The sequence below is a fragment of the Bos indicus x Bos taurus genome, chromosome X, assembly GCF_003369695.1.
Source record: "Bos indicus x Bos taurus breed Angus x Brahman F1 hybrid chromosome X, Bos_hybrid_MaternalHap_v2.0, whole genome shotgun sequence".
Taxonomy (NCBI): domain Eukaryota; kingdom Metazoa; phylum Chordata; class Mammalia; order Artiodactyla; family Bovidae; genus Bos; species Bos indicus x Bos taurus.
Window position 1 is genome coordinate 16465664 of NC_040105.1, and position 15911 is coordinate 16481574.

The following is a 15911-nucleotide window of genomic DNA, read 5'->3' on the forward strand; positions in this document are numbered from 1 at the left end:
ATGGACGTGTGGTAGACCACAGTCCATGGGGTCGCAAAGAGTTGGACACAACTGAGCGACTCCACTTTCACTTTCACTTATTTATAAAGATGTACCACAACCCAGGAAAGGAGATTTGCAGTTACAGGGCATACATATGTTCAGCCTTATTTGGTACTGATAAACAGTTTTACAAAACTGTTTACAAAACAACAAAAACTTGTTGTTACAAGTTATACTGCCAATAGTGTAGGAGAGTTCTAGTAGTTCAGTGTCTTCATCAACACTTGAAGTTATCAGTCCTTTTCATGTTAGCCATTCTGGTGGGTATGTAGTGATACCACATTTCTGCTTTAATTGGCATTTCCCTGGTGAGCAGAGAAGTTGCTCACCTGTTTGAATGTTTAACAGTCATGTGGACATCTGATTTTGTCAAAATGCCTGTTCAGGTCTTTTACTCATTTTTCTTTTGGATTATCTGCCTTTTTCTTACCAATTTGTAGGAGTTCTGTAAGTATTCTGAATATGAGACTGTGAATCTTTGTTAGATAAATTTATTGCAAATATTGATCCCCATCTAGGACTTTTATCCATCCCCTTAGTCTTTAAGTGGTATCTTCTGATGAGTAGACATTCTTGATTTTAATGTAGAACAGTTTTTTTCTTTTATGGTTAATGTTTTCTGTATCCTGCTTAAGAAACCTTTGCCTGATATGAGTGTGTGTGTGTATGCTCATTTGTGTAAAAATACAGAAGAAACCTACAGGATAAATCAGAAATGAAAGGCAATATTTACCTACAGGGAATGAGGGAATGGAGGGATGAGTGGGAGCAGGGAAGAAAGAACAGGTAGAATGGGGATTAGGTAGGAGGGATGAGAGAAAAGTGACATTTCTCTGAGAATACCTTTTTTGTAGTTCTGATTCTTAGAACCATAGTAATATTTCACATCCCTAAAAAAATAATTAAAAACAGGAAGAAAGAGAGAATGTGATTCCCAAATAGAATACACACTGTGACAAGTGAACTTAATTGTATTCAGTTCAGTTCAGTCGCTCAGTCGTGTCCGACTCTTTGCGACCCCATGAACTGCAGCACGCCGGGCCTCCCTGTCCATTACCAACTCCCGGAGTTTACCCAAACTCATGTCCATTGAGTTGGTGATGCCATCCAGCCATCTCATCCTCTATCGTCCCCTTCTATCATCTGAAGAAGGTGGGGAAGAAACAAAATAACCAAAGTGACATCATTGAAAAATAGTGTTTTAACCATAAAATGCCTTGATGAGGTTTCGTTTTTATTTATCCTGAGTGGGGTTTACTGAGCTTCTGTTATATCGAAGTTGATATTTTTGTCAGGTTTAGGAAATTTTCATCCATTAATTATTTAAAATATTTTTCTTTTCAAGTCTAAATATCTTTCTTTTTTTTTAATTTTATTTTATTTTTAAACTTTACATAATTGTATTAGTTTTGCCAAATATCAAAATGAATCCTAAATATCTTTCTTTGTGACTCCTGGTTTTAACTTAGAAGGCCCTAAAATATTTCAAATGTGGATGACTATGCCTATTTTTCTAGTTTTTTATGATTTGAATTTAAAAATGTTAACATTTCATAAATTTTGAATTTTTGACAAACTAACAAGGAAATTTTGATGCCTAGTAGTTGAGAATAATTAAAAAACACAACTGCAAAGCAAATGTCCAAGTAGTTTACCTAATTTTTCCTACATTTATTTCATAATGTATCTTTTCATTGTAATTTGTAGTAACTCTTTTATAATGTTCAATATATTCATTTAAAAATGTGTAATAGGATATATTTCTGGGTTGTCTGTTATCTTATACATCTCTCTGTTATATAGTCCATGAATCATACTGATTTAGTTATTATATGTATCAGAAAAAGAGATTTACGTATTATTGCTATATGTTAATTTCACTTAAAATTTTTTTTCCAGCTTTATTAAACTATAATTAACACATAATCTTACATACATTTAAGGTGTAAAGTATGATGATTTAATATATGTATATATTGCAAAATGATTACCACAGTGTTAGTTATTTAATGATACATGCATCAAAGACAGTTATAATTTTGTGTGTGTGGTGAGAACTTTTAAAATACACTCTCTTGGCACTTTTTAATATGGAGTAGAATATTGTTAACTAGAGTCACCATGCTGTACATCACTGTAGGTTGCTTTCTGTTAGCCCTTTTTTGTGGGAATGTCCCAAATGTACCTAGGCCTGTTTGGCGGAAGTGCTGTGACCCTTAAGCAGGATATATTTTGGGACCACAAGGTCACTTTAACATTTCCAGATACGAGGGCCAGATTAATGGTTTTGACTTTGAGCCACCGAGTACCCTGAGATATTCTAAGTGTTCCAGAGGTGAGAGGTGATCTGCATGTCCTACTGCTTGCTCAAAACTAATCCACAGGACTTGATGGGGAGACTCTACACATCCATTCCCCAGGTTGCTTTTTCGCATTAGCCTCCTCTCACAGGTAGAAAGCCTATATATATTAATAGCAGTGGTTTTAACAGAGGCTGGTGGAAGTGGGGAGTAGGATGGAGTGAGTGAAAATGTTATTTTGACTTCTCTTTCTACTTCCCAGATCAATCAAAATGTCCTATCAAGCCAGGTATTTTATATTTTTTGTTGCTGTCATAAGATATTTTCCCCACTATCTCAACCTAATGATTATTCAGTTCAGTTCAGTCACTCAGTCGTGTCCAACTCTTTGCGACCCCATGAATCGCAGCACGCCAGGCCTCCCTGTCCATCACCAACTCCCAGAGTTCACTCAGACTCACGTCCATTGAGTCAGTGATGCCATCCAGCCATCTCATCCTCTGTCATCCCCTTCTCCTCCTGCTCCCAATCCCTCCCAACATCAGAGTCTTTTCCAATGAGTCAACTCTTCGCATGAGGTGGCCCAAGTACTGGAGTTTCAGCTTTAGCATCATTCCTTCCAAAGAAATCCCAGGGCTTATCTCCTTCAAAATGTACTGGTTGGATCTCCTTGCAGTCCAAGCAACTCTCTAGTCTTCTCCAACACCACAGTTCAAAAGCATCAATTCTTCAGTGCTCAGCTTTCTTCACATTCCAACTCTCACATCCATACATGACCACAGGAAAAACCATAGCCTTGACTAGATGGACCTTTGTTAGCAAAGTAATATCTCTGCTTTTGAATATGCTATCTAGGTTGGTCACAACTTTCCTTCCAAGGAGTAAGCGTCTTTAAATTTCATGGCTGCAATCACCATCTGCAGTGATTTTGGAGCCCAAAAAATAAAGTCTGACACTGTTTCCACTGTTGCCCCATCTATTTCCCATGAAGTGATGGGACCGGATTAGTATTTAATAAAGCTTTTGGTTTCTGTTTATTTTATACTGTGTTACTATTTACAGTAACATTAAATAATAATTTTTATTATTACTGATATTTACTAAATACCATGTGCCATGTCTTCAAGTGCTTCAGATATTTCATTTAGTTTTCATGACAAACCAGTGGAATTAATATTATTATCATCCGTCTTTATAATACTAAGTCTTACAAAGGTAGTCTCACAAAGTTACTCATCTTATCAGTGGTGGAGCTGTGGTTCAAACCAGTGAGATTAACCTCTGTACTATTTTAATTCTCCTATCAATTCTGGAAGTTTTTCAGTTGATTTCCTTGAGTTTAGATATTTCAATATCTAAAGTAAGTTTATTTTTGTATCTTTCTTTCCAGTAGTCACTGCTCTTATTTTTGCTTCATGGTTTATTGTATTTGCTGGAGATAGCAGAACAGTGTTAAAATGAAACAGTGAAAGTGGGCATTTAAAAAATACATATTAAGGAGGTAGCCTTCCATTCCTAGTTGTTTGAGTTTTTTTAAAAAATCAAGAACAGGTGTTGAATTTTAAAAAATGTCATTTTGACATCTATTTAACTTACTGTATGGACACTCAAGGTTTTAATCCAGATTCATAATTCAGAAATGAAGTAACTATAAACATGGTTCAGTTGGTGATTTTCTTTTTCCAGCAATGTCTGGAGCTTGTTTTCAAAGTGACATGTGGGTGGTAGAGGCAGAAATTGTGTTGTTTTTTTTTTTTTAATTATGGGCTTTAGATTTTTCCCTGTCCAGATTTTGAGTCTGTACTGGGTAAAAGAAAAGATTGTGTGTAGGGGGTATTTGTGAGGTATTTTCTTTAGAACAACTTGTAAAGGCATAATTCTATTGTAATTCAGGATTTTATTATATTTAATTACTGTAGATTCACGTTGATAGAATTGTAAACCAAATAGGTAAGGATTAATTCTAATTATATGTTTTGCAAATATTCTTATGTTGCTGGCATTCATTAGATTATTATTACTTGTTACAATAGTTACAGCCCAGAAGGATAGTACATAAATTAGAAATGTTAAAGCTTTTGATTATTTTCATATATTGACCCACATTAGCTACCCATATTTGGAAGAGAATCTATTTTATTCTTTTTTATGTGGATAAAAAACAGCAGAAGGATTATGACTTGATGTTTACTGATACTTTATATTGAGCAGTTTTGATTAAGAATAGGTTTAGGGAAATGGTGCTTTTTCATGTATTTATCACTGAACTTAAAAGAAGTGAGAATCGTCAGATGCATGAAAGGAAGGACCAAATTGTATTTCTTTTAAAGAAGAAAAACAATATTTTTACTATGGTCTTAAATAACATGACTGAGTTTTAATAACCAGAACTGATGGCATTGACATGATGTGTCACTTAGCTGATGAGAAAGGGAAATTTGACAGAACACTGGTGAAGGCAGTGATCGGGAAAAGAGAGTCACTTCTTGTTTATACCTCACCAGTTGGGATTACTCAGTTAGTTAGTTTTAAAATGATATAGTGAAACTACAGGGTTGTTTTTGGTTTTGTTTGTTTGTTGTGTTTTCCCAAGAAGAGCTTAATTTTTCAGTATGTAGAGTTAAGAGGAAAGGGTTTTTTTGTTTGTTTTTTTAGTAAACTGCAATTCTAAGAAAGACTACCAAGTAGAAATGATCATTAAGATAGGTAGAATATTTTGGCTTTTCTGCCTACAAAAGGAACCTGAGATAAAATTTATGAAGCTTCTCTGCATTTCTAGTTTTCAAACATAAAATGAAATAGTAATTTTTTTCAAATTTCAAACCGTATCCAAATGAGAAAAATAGCCTCTGCTGTATCTCAGTGAAGACAGACATTGTTACTCCTAAATTTAATTTCTTATAAAGCATCATCAACTGTCCCCCCAAAATATTGGGGTACACAATAATTTAGAAAGCATTTTAAAATTACCAAATATAATGACTGTAGAAGGAAATTTCATTTAGTTTTTAATTGTAATCTCTCATTCTAACTGAATTATGAAAAGCGGTGTTTTCTGTCTATATCTGCTGACATTGTACCTTCCAAGCCTATAGAGAGCTTCTGATTAATGAGCTTAGTAGCAATTCAGTGTTAATGAATTGAAGAGTATGTTATCATCCTCCATGTCACTTATCTGTTACCACAATAATACTGTGTATTAAACAACCACAATAACTCAGTAGCCTGTAATAAACATTTCTTTCTGCTCACAAGTCTACAGATTAGTTGAGCACTTCTACAGATCTCGGCAGACTTGATTTGGGAGTTTTTCAGGTCTTGGCTGGAGTTCACTCATGTGTTTGCAGGTCTGCTGGCTGGTGGCTGATCTAGGTGTCCTTGGCTAGGATGACTCAGTTCTGTTCTGCATGATCTTGGAGCTTTCAGTAGACTGGCTTTGTGGGAGTGGCATGCTTTCATGGAAGCATACAAGGCGCCCTGAGGCCTTGGTTTAGAACCGATACATAACATTTCCACCACATTCTTCAATCGAACTCAAGTCACAAACCCAACCCAGCTTCAAGGACTGGAGAAAGAGGCTCTGAATGAGGGTGGCTGCAGAATCTTATTTAAAAAGGGCATGACCAGAGGTTGGAATAGAGAATGGGGGATACTTTTGCAATCAGTCTGCCATATCCCTTTTCATCTTTCTCCACCTGAATTGGCCAGATTTCTCTTCTTGTTTCATAGGCAGTCTAGCAAGAAAGAGATCCTGGGTTTCAGCACCTACTGAAATGAGCAGTGCTGGTAATCTGTTACACAGAAATTTCTCTGCCAGAGAGAGGCCCTTTGGGAATTTCTGCCTGTGTTTGGTCATGTAACTTTATCTACTTTGTTACCAAGAAGAAAGAAAAATCATGTCAGAAAATTTATTTTTATGTGATGAGAGAAACAAATCAGTTACAGCTAAGTAAAATTTGAAGTATTTAACAGGAAAAAATTGAATGTTGCCATTTAATTTTCTGTGGATCCTGAAAAGTTACAGATGTTTGAATCAAATACAATGCATCTTCAGCCTCATTTGTAAAACTCTAAGATATTAGAGTGCGCAAAAAAAAAAAAAAAAAAAAAGGTAGAACTGGAGCTGTGCTGTGCTCAGTCACTCACTCGTGTCCAACTCTTTGCTATCCCATGGTCTTCAGCCTGGCAGACTCCTCTGTCCATGAGATTTGGTCGGCAAGAATACTGGAGTGGGTTGCTTGCCGTTTCCTTCTCCAGGGGATGTACCCAGACCAGGGATAGAACCTGAGTCTTCTGCGTTGGCAGACAGATTCTTTACCACTGAGCCACTTGGAAAGCCCTTCAGAGCATCAAAATACCTTGATTGATCAGTTTTCTTTGTGCGCCATCCTCTCCTCCTCACTAATGAACTCACTGCTTTGGTAAAATGTCCACCCAGGAAGGAATAATGATGATTCATGTGAATATACCTACTGATCTCAGAACAAGTCATTCCTCATGGTTATGTGTGGGATATCTTGGTATGTGTAACATTTAACACAGTGCTTTACATGGGCTAGATATTCAAGAAGGTATCAATTGTATTTTAAGTATGGGAATGTTGATTCCCCCCCCCTTCCTGTCTTTCCATTTCCAGGATTAGTAACTCGCCTTTTTGGTAGCAGCATCCAGGACAAGGATAGACAAGACTATTTGGGGTTGATAGAAATCCCAGACTCCTACTGTGGTCCTCGGCTGCAATTTCCTCTCACTTTTACGGACATTGATTTACTTATTGAGGCCTTCAAGCAACAACAGGCAAGTGGAAGCAGATACTGTCCTTATTCTTGTACATAACATGTGTTCAATAACTATCTATTGAATGAATGAAAACACTACAGCAGAAATGCATTCCCTTGGGGAAAAAACTTCACATAAAGTGAGCGCTACCCTCTGCTTTGTTTAACCATTTAAATAGAAGTTTCTTAAGGTGCACAAAAACCTCCTTTCTGTCTATAGGCTCACAGTATTTCCTTGTTCTTTTTCTGAGATGTAATTCACATACTATAAAATTCACCATTTTAAAGTGTATGATTCAGTGCTTTTTAGTATACTCACAAGATAGTGCAACAATCACTAATATCAAATTCCAGAACATTTTCTTTGCCTCCCAAAGAAGTGCCACACCCATTACCATTCCCTCCTCCTCCACTCCAGGCAATCACTGTTCTACTTTCTATGGATTTTTCTATTCAGAACGTTGCATACAAATGGAATTATATAATATGTTTCCTTTTGTATGTGGCTGCTTTCCCTTCGCATAATGTTTTTAAGGTTCATTCATGGCATAGTATGTTTCAGTACTCCTTTATTTTAATGTCTGGCTAATATTCTGTATTTTTTTTTTTTTTTTTGATAAATGATGCTTATCAAGTTGAGGAAGTTTCCTTCTATTCCTAGTCTTCTGAGTGGCTTTATCATGAAAAGGTGTTGGAATTTGTCAAATGCTTTTTCTACATCAGTGGAGATTATTGTGTGTTTTTTTCCCCCTTCATTCTAGTAATGCTGTGTATTACACTGATTAGTTTTCTTATGTTGAACCGCCCTTATATTCCTGGAATAAATCCCACAGTCATTGTATGTAATTCTTTAAAAATTCTGTTGGATTTGGTTTGCTAGTGTTTTGTTGAGGATTTTTACATTTTATTCGTAAGGGATATTGGTTTGTATTTTCTTTTCCGGTGGTGTCTTTATCTGGTTTTGATATCAAGATAATACTGGCCTCATGGAATGAGTCAGGAATTGCTTCCTACTCTTCTGTATTTTAGAAGAGTTTGAGAAGGATTGGTGTTATTTCTTTAAATGTTTTGTAGAGTTCACCAGTGAAGCTCTTGGGTCTTGCACTTTATGATTACTGATTCAATCTCTGCTTGTTCTAGATGTGTTCAGATTTTGTATTTCTTCTTGAGTAAGTCTTGATAATTTGTGTGTTTCCAGGAATTTGTCCCTTTCATCTTTTTAAGTTATCTAATTTGTTAGTATGCAATTGTTCATAATATTCTCTTGTAATTCTTTTTATTTCTTTTAGGTCAGTGGTAATGTCCCCATTTTCATTTCTGATTATAGTTATTTGCTTTTTCTCTCTTTTTTCTTGGCCAGTCTAGGTAAAATTTTCTCAACTTTGTAGCTCTTTTCAAAGATCCAACTTTTGGTTTTGTTGATTGTCTCTCTTATTTTTTGGTTCTCTATTTAATTATCTGCACTCTAGTTCTTCTGCTGGCTTTCAGTTTAATTTGCTCTTCTTTTTCTAGCTCCTTAAGCATTAAGTTAGGCTTTCATTTGAGATTTTTCTTTGTTTTTGTAGGCATTTACAGCCATACATTTCTTGCTAAGCATTGTTTTCACTGTATCCCATAAATTTTGGTATGTTATGTTTTCATTTTTGTTGATCTCAAAGTATTTTCTCATTTCCCTTGTGATTTCTTCTTTAACCCATCAGTTGTTCAAAAGTACGTTGTTTAATTTCCACATATTTGTGAATTTTCCAGTTTTCCTTCTGTTACTGATTTCTAGTTTCATTCCATTGTGGTCAGAGAAGATACTCTGTGTGATTTCAGTTTTTTAGAATGTAATGAGGCTTATTTTGTGGCCTAACATCTGGTCTGTCCTGGAGAATGTTCCATGAGCCCTTGTAAAGATGTGTAGTCTGCTGTTGTTGGGTGGAGTATTCTGTAGATGTCTTTTAGGTATAGTTGTATGAGGGGTATCTGAAGTTTCTTTTCTTTTTTAGTTTTATTTATTATTACTTTTATTAATATTTTTATATTTTTGGCCATACCATGCAACATGTAGGATCTTAGTTCCCTGTCCAGTGATTGAACCTGTGCCCCTGAAGTAGAAGTGTGGAGTCTTAACCATTGGACCACCAGGGAAATCCCCTGAAATTTCTTTTCTTTTAGCCTGTACTCACTTAATGTTTTGATAAGGATTTCCTTGAACACCAAGAGCCATTAAGAAAGAAAGAAAGAGAGAGAAAGGCCAGAGGAAGGAAGGAGGAAAGGGGAAAAGAAAGAAGGGAAGGACGAAAAATCTCATCTCTGCAGACTGGCTCTGTGTTGGTATACTACTCCTTTACCACTTGGCTTGACTGTTTACAAATCTGTCATCGCCTTTGCTTTCTACTTAGTGTGTTAGTTGCTCAGTTGTGTCTCTTTGTGACCCCATGGACTGTACCTCTGTCCATGGAATTCTCCAGGCAAGAGTACTGGAGTGGGTAGGCAGCCATTCTCTTCTCCAGAGGATCTTCTTGACCCAGGGATTGAACCTGGGACTCCTGCGTTGCAGGCAGATTCTTTACCGTCTGAGCCACCAGGTGATTGACTGAACCATATTTAAGTTGTCTCTTTCTTGATTCAGCATTTCCTTGGTTGCTGTGAGCTTTGACTATTTTCCAGAGTTCTGATGAATTTGGATCTGACTGGTTTGTTTGTTCGATCTGTTTTTTTGGCTTGATTTTTCAGTGTTTCTGCAGAGGGATGGGATCTTGGAACTACCTGCTCCATTATTTTCTGACATCACCCCGAAACCATCACTTTGACCTTAAGGGCATACCCTAGGAGTAAGAGTGAGTGAAAAGTACTGGCTCTGTAGGGTCTGAAGCAAAATTTTCAATCATCTAATTCCTAAAATTGAGATCATCCTGGACAGCTAATGCTCCTAGCCACCTGCCAAAAGAAAATATAAATCCTTTCTGTAAGAAAATAGGCTTCAAGTTATTTCTTCAAGTTTTCATATACAATATCCAGAACTTAATACAAGTGTTAACCAAGCATAGGAAGATGCAAGATTCACGAAAGAAAACTTAGGTGAACCACAAACAGTGCAAACAAACCTATAGAGTTTTTAGATAATGGCATTATCAGACTCAGACTTTAAAGTAAGTACGCTTAATATGCTCAAGGATGTAAAAGATAAGACCAAAATCCAAGGAGCTCTGAAAAGATAGACAGTTTTGATTTTATAAAAATGAAAAGATTGTGTTGTTAAGGAAAGACGAAAAGATTCAACATAGTGTACAGTGTGTTCCTATTTGTTAAACAAAATTAATAAGCATTATATATATATATATATATATATATGGTTTTTTAAAATTAAGATAAAAGTCACATAACATAAAATTGATTTTTTAAACCAATTTAAAGGAAGTGTATGATTCATTGGTTTTTAGTATATTCCCGGTGTTGTACAACCATCACCATTGTCTAATTCCAGAACATTTTTATCATCCTCAAAACAAAGCCTGGTACCCATTAAGCAGTTATTTCCCATTTCTCCCTTCTCCCTAGCCCCTGTCAACTACCAGTTTACCTTCTGTCTCTACAGATTTGCCTAATCTGGACATTTATATAAATGGAATCATATGTAGCCTTTTGTGCCTGGTGGCTTCTCCTTGGCATAATGTTTTCAAGGTTCAGTCATACTGTAGCATGTATCAGTACCTCATTCCTATTTTTGGTTGAATAATATTCCTTTGTGTGAATATACCACATGTTATTTAAGGAATTATGTGCTTATATATATGTTTACATATTCATATGTAGTTATATTGATTTTTATAGGCTGGCAAGTACATAGAATATTTTTTGGAAAGATACTCCAAACAGTGGCTGTTTTGTGGGATAGGGAAAGGGGACTGATGTCTGGCAAAGAAGGAGAATTGCTTTTCATTGTTATGCTTCTTTTTGCTATTTAAATTTGTATTTCAACTTTACAAAGAACTTTTCTTTTTCTGTTTAAAAACTAGTTGCTTTTCTTTTTGGCCATGCTGCACAGCTTGCGAGCTCTTAGTTCCCTAACGAGAGCTTGAACCCACACCCTCAGCAGTGAAAGCATGGAGTCCTAACCACTGGGAAGCCAGGGAATTCCCTAGTTACTTTTTAAAAAAGAAAATCCTTTAAAAGTACTATTTTCCTCTCTAAGTGCCTTAAAAAGAATGTGAATATTTTATTTGAGTTGCCATTTAATCTGAATATATTTATAAGCATATAAACCAACATGAGTTAACTCTTTTGAGTAGTATTTAATATTGCAATTGTAAACACAATTAAAATGCTATTGAAAGAGAAGTACACTGGCTCTGTAGGGACTAATATAACCAACGTGATTTTAGACAATTGAAAAAGGACCCAGAAAAACTATTTTCATAACAGGAATTTTCTGTTGTTGCAATATATCCTCAATGAATATTTGTTAATTTAACTTAAAACAGCTGCCTTTTCAGGCAGCAATTACTCTTATTAATGCTACAAATGGTCCAAAAAGTCTACAGTGGCAAGCTAAGGTAACACTGAAGCCAGTTTTAGGAATCAGTAAATTAAATAAATGCCAGTTCATATATTAGTAAATCATTTTATCAAAGTGTTTTGCCTGTTCCTTTAAAATGTGGCTAAAGGAAAGGTTACATTCAAGGTTTGACTCACCCTATCAAGTTGAATAGATTTAAAATGCTTTTGTGGGGGGAATCCTTATTAATCCATTAGGTGTGGGGAGACAGGAAATAGGGCTTGCTCCCTACTAATCAACATCCAGGGTCCCTTCTCTTTCTTCCTAATTCTCACGTTGCTTCAAATCCTGCTTCCTGTTGTTGTTGTTGTTGTTTTAATTATTTAATCATGAAAATTCTCCAAACTTAAATATTTTTGATTAGAAAATAATTTCATTATTTTAATTGGAAATGGAAACTTCAGGACACCATGAGATAGGATTGTTCCAAAGGGTTCCATCTGTCCTAAATCTGATACCCAAAGCATTGTTGTTATTTAGTCCCTGAGTTGTGTCCAGCTGTTTGTGACCCCATAGACTGTAGCCTGCCAGGCTCCTCTGTCCATGGGATTCTCCAGGCAAGAATACTGGAGTGGGTTGCCATGCCCTCCTCCAGGGGATCTTTCCAACCCAGGAATCAAACCCCGCATCTCCTGCTTGGCAGGCAGATTCTTTACCACTGAGCCATCTAGGAAGCTCACCTAAAGCATTATCTGAACAGTATGTAGATAACAACCTCTCTTAGCCTCCAATAATCTAAACCAGTCAGTGCTGTCCAATAGAAATATAATGTGATCCACATACATATTTAAAATCTTCTAGTAGTCAATATTAGGCTTCCCTCATAGCTCAGTAGGTAAAGAATCTGACTGCAATGCAGGAGACCCAGGTTCGATTCCTGGGTCGGGAAGATCCCCTGGAGAAGGAAGTGGCAACCCACTCCAGTATTCTTGCCTGGAGAATCCCATGGACAGAGGAGCCTGGCGGGCTACAGTCCATGGGGTTGCAAGTCAGACACAACTTAGCAACTAAACCATCAGTAGTCAATATTATAAAAGTGAAAAGAAAAAAGTGAAATTAATTTTAATAATGTGTTTTATGTATTCCAACATGTAAAATTATCATTTTAATATGTAATTGTATTAAAAGTTTTTAATGAGATATTTTACTTTTTTTTCATACTAAATCTTTAAAATCCAGTGTGTATTTTGTGCTTATATTATGTCTCAGTTTTGACTAGCCCCATTTCAAGTGGTCAATAGCCCCATGTGACCAGTTTCTACTGCATTGGACAATACAGGTACAAACATTTCTGACCATAAAGTGGTATTCAGTTCAGTTCAGTCACTCAGTCGTGTCCGACTCTTTGCGACCCCATGAATCGCAGCATGCCAGGCCTTCCTGTCCATCACCAACTCCCGGAGTTCACTCAGACTCATCCATTGAGTCAGTGATGCCATCCAGCCATCTCATCCTCTGGTGTCTCCTTCTCCTCCTGCCCCCCATCCCTCCCAGCATCAGAATCTTTTCCAATGAGTCAGTTCTTTGCATCAGGTGGCCAAAGTATTGGAGTTTCAGCTTTAGCATCAGTCCTTCCAAAGAACACCCAGGACTGATCTCCTTTAGGATGGACTGGTTGGATCTCCTTGCAGTCTAAGGGACTCTCAAGAGTCTTCTCCAACACCACAGTTCAAAGGCATCAATTCTTCGGCGCTCAGCTTTCTTCACAGTCCAATTCTCACATCCATATGTGACCACTGGAGAAACCTAAGTTTGTATCAGCTACATCATTTTTTGGATTATGTATTTGGAATATTTTATAATTAAAAAAGAGAATGATAAACCAAAAAGCCTGGAGGAGAAAACCCAGTAAATCTGTCCAAAACAATGCTTTCATCAACACTGTAACTGGAGGAGACCAAGGAATGAATAGTCATCACAGGAGATAATCGGAATTGTTTACTTGACTTTGCAGTACGTTTTACACTTAGACTTGTGTATAAATGTGCTTGCTGGCTTGTACCCTCACATCTGTGTACCAAATACTGAGCCACAGCAGGGGCACCTGGCTCAGGAGTCCCTTGAGGCTTGTCTGGCTGCCTTGTGAGGTCTCCTAACCCAGCACCCCCACCTAGCTTCCAGCCTGGGGGCAGGAAGTTGCACAGAAATGCAAAGAAGCCCCTCTTGTCCAATCTTTCTCTCCCTCTTTTTCTTTCTCCTTCTCTCTTCCTGCCTTTCCTTTTATTCTTTATGTTTTTGCCTGCTAATTTCTTAGGCCAGGGGAGTCTCCTTTTTTCCCTGTTTCCTCTCTTGGGTTCTAAGGACCAAGAATCATCAGAAATGTTTTGTGAATGGGTGATGTTAATTAAGAACATGAGACTATAGACATGCTAGGAACCATTCGTTCATTCAACTTACAAATCTCTGCTGTTGCTGCTGCTGCTAAGTCGTTTCAGTCGTGTCCGACTCTGTGCGACCCCATAGACGGCAGCGCACCAGGCTCCCCCGTCCCTGGGATTCTCCAGGCAAGAACACTGGAGTGGGTTGCCATTTCCTTCTCCAATGCAGGAAAGTGAAAAGTGAAAGTGAAGTTGCTCAGTCATGTCTGACTCCTAGCAACCCCATGGACTGCAGCCCACCAGGCTTCTCCATCCATGGGATTTTCCAGGCAAGAGTACTTGAGTGGGTTGCCATTGCCTTCTCCGTACAAATCTCTAGTGAGGGCTTATTATGTGCCAGATACTGTGCCAGGATAATACATTGCTTTCTATGCACTCATGCCTTTCTTCCTAGTTCATTATATCTATTTCCTCTTCACCCTCACAGATACTTCATGCTTATTATGTCTTAGAGGTGCTGTTTGAAACCAAGAAAGTCCTGCAGCAAATGCCGAATTTCACTCATACAAACACATCTCCATCCAAAGAGATAACAATCTGTGGTAAGTTCCAGAGCCCAGTTGCCAGATTAATATTTAGGAGCCTCTTGGTTCTACATCATTGGCCTAACTTGAAAACTGTGTACATTGGACTATATTGAGGGAAAAGTGTTAATATAGAGTTATCTATCATGATACTACTGTTCCCCATCTTGTCTTTGTTTTGCATACCAGCTGGCAGGAATTAATTATGTGAGAAATTAAAGAACTCTTAGCTTTTTATAAAGGCAGGCAGCATTTTAATACAGAAAACTACCCATGGGTGGAATAAGCATTCTTTGCTCTCCATCTAGCTATCATTGTCTTTGTTCCATGTTGCTTTTTCTAGATGGGCCTCTGCATGCCACTTCTGCTGGGAAGGGAAAAGCCCAAGGCAGGGTGGAGATTAAACTCTTCTCTTCCCTCGGCTGCTGTTTGAGATTTTTCAGCTGGTATCTGCAGCTTTTAGAAGAGTGAGAATGTCCCAAAAATCTTTTCCTTGTTCTTCTAAATAACAAGAGCTGAGATTTTGTTATCATATAGGCCAGCCTGGCAGGATATTGCTTCAGGAAGCAGTACACATTGAAATTCAACACAGTTGGTGCTCAGCATGCTTGCAACTGTCTGAGAATGGAGTGTGTGGAAGGAACAGCAATTCTCTTAACTTCTAATTAAGCCTTTAGGTTACAACACAGTGATTGTTATTTTCCAAATCACTTATTAGCCCATGTTTCTTTTACTCTGGCAGGTAGAATGGATTTGACAATCTAATTCAACCATTTCCATTTCTAGCATCTGATAGTGGTGACAGAGACTTGATGTAGCAGTATATGCTCCATGTCATGCCCGGACTCAGGCTTTTGATGAGTCCTTAATGGTTCAGTTTCAACCTGATCAGGCTACCACATCTCTGCCTACCAGATGATGCATCTCAGCAGGGGGAACTTTTATTCAAGGCCTCATTGGCTTTTACTTTCCATGCAGATAAAGAATTTGGAGTTATGAGGCTTAGGAAGCCAGGCCAGCCAATGAAGCCTGTGGAGCCAGGGCAAGATTTGCTCTCAAAGTGTAATATAATAAGCCAAACAGAGACTGTGATCTGCTCCTGTATGTTTCTAGTACACCTCCAGTTGCCATTGGAGACTTGTCTTTGCATAAAAGGATTTAGAAGAAGACATGAATTAATTAGAGGGCATGTAAGTTCTAGAATCACAAAGTGTAAGGACTGAATGGTTCTTACAGAGGTCAGCTGATCTATCCCTTGTTCTTATGGATAAAATTGAGGCCCAGAAATGGTATTGCCTTCCATGCATTTCTATGTAATAACTTGTCCTCTTCTCTCCACCCCAGCT

General features: G+C 37.4%; 1 protein-coding gene across 8 annotated transcripts in view; it reads left to right on the forward strand.

Annotated features, from left to right (window-relative positions):
* Positions 1-15911, forward strand: part of PPEF1 (protein phosphatase with EF-hand domain 1) — a 157448-nt gene that overhangs the window by 73474 nt on the left and 68063 nt on the right. For 6 of the 8 annotated variants that reach the window (XM_027534408.1, XM_027534407.1, XM_027534413.1 and 3 more), the window contains 2 exons: positions 6979-7139; positions 14469-14583. The exons of 1 other annotated variant lie outside the window; for it this stretch is intronic. In XM_027534408.1, coding sequence (XP_027390209.1) covers positions 6979-7139; positions 14469-14583 — 276 coding nt within the window. The remainder of the gene's footprint in view (positions 1-6978; positions 7140-14468; positions 14584-15911) is intronic. One more of the 8 variants, XM_027534415.1, reaches the window with a different exon arrangement.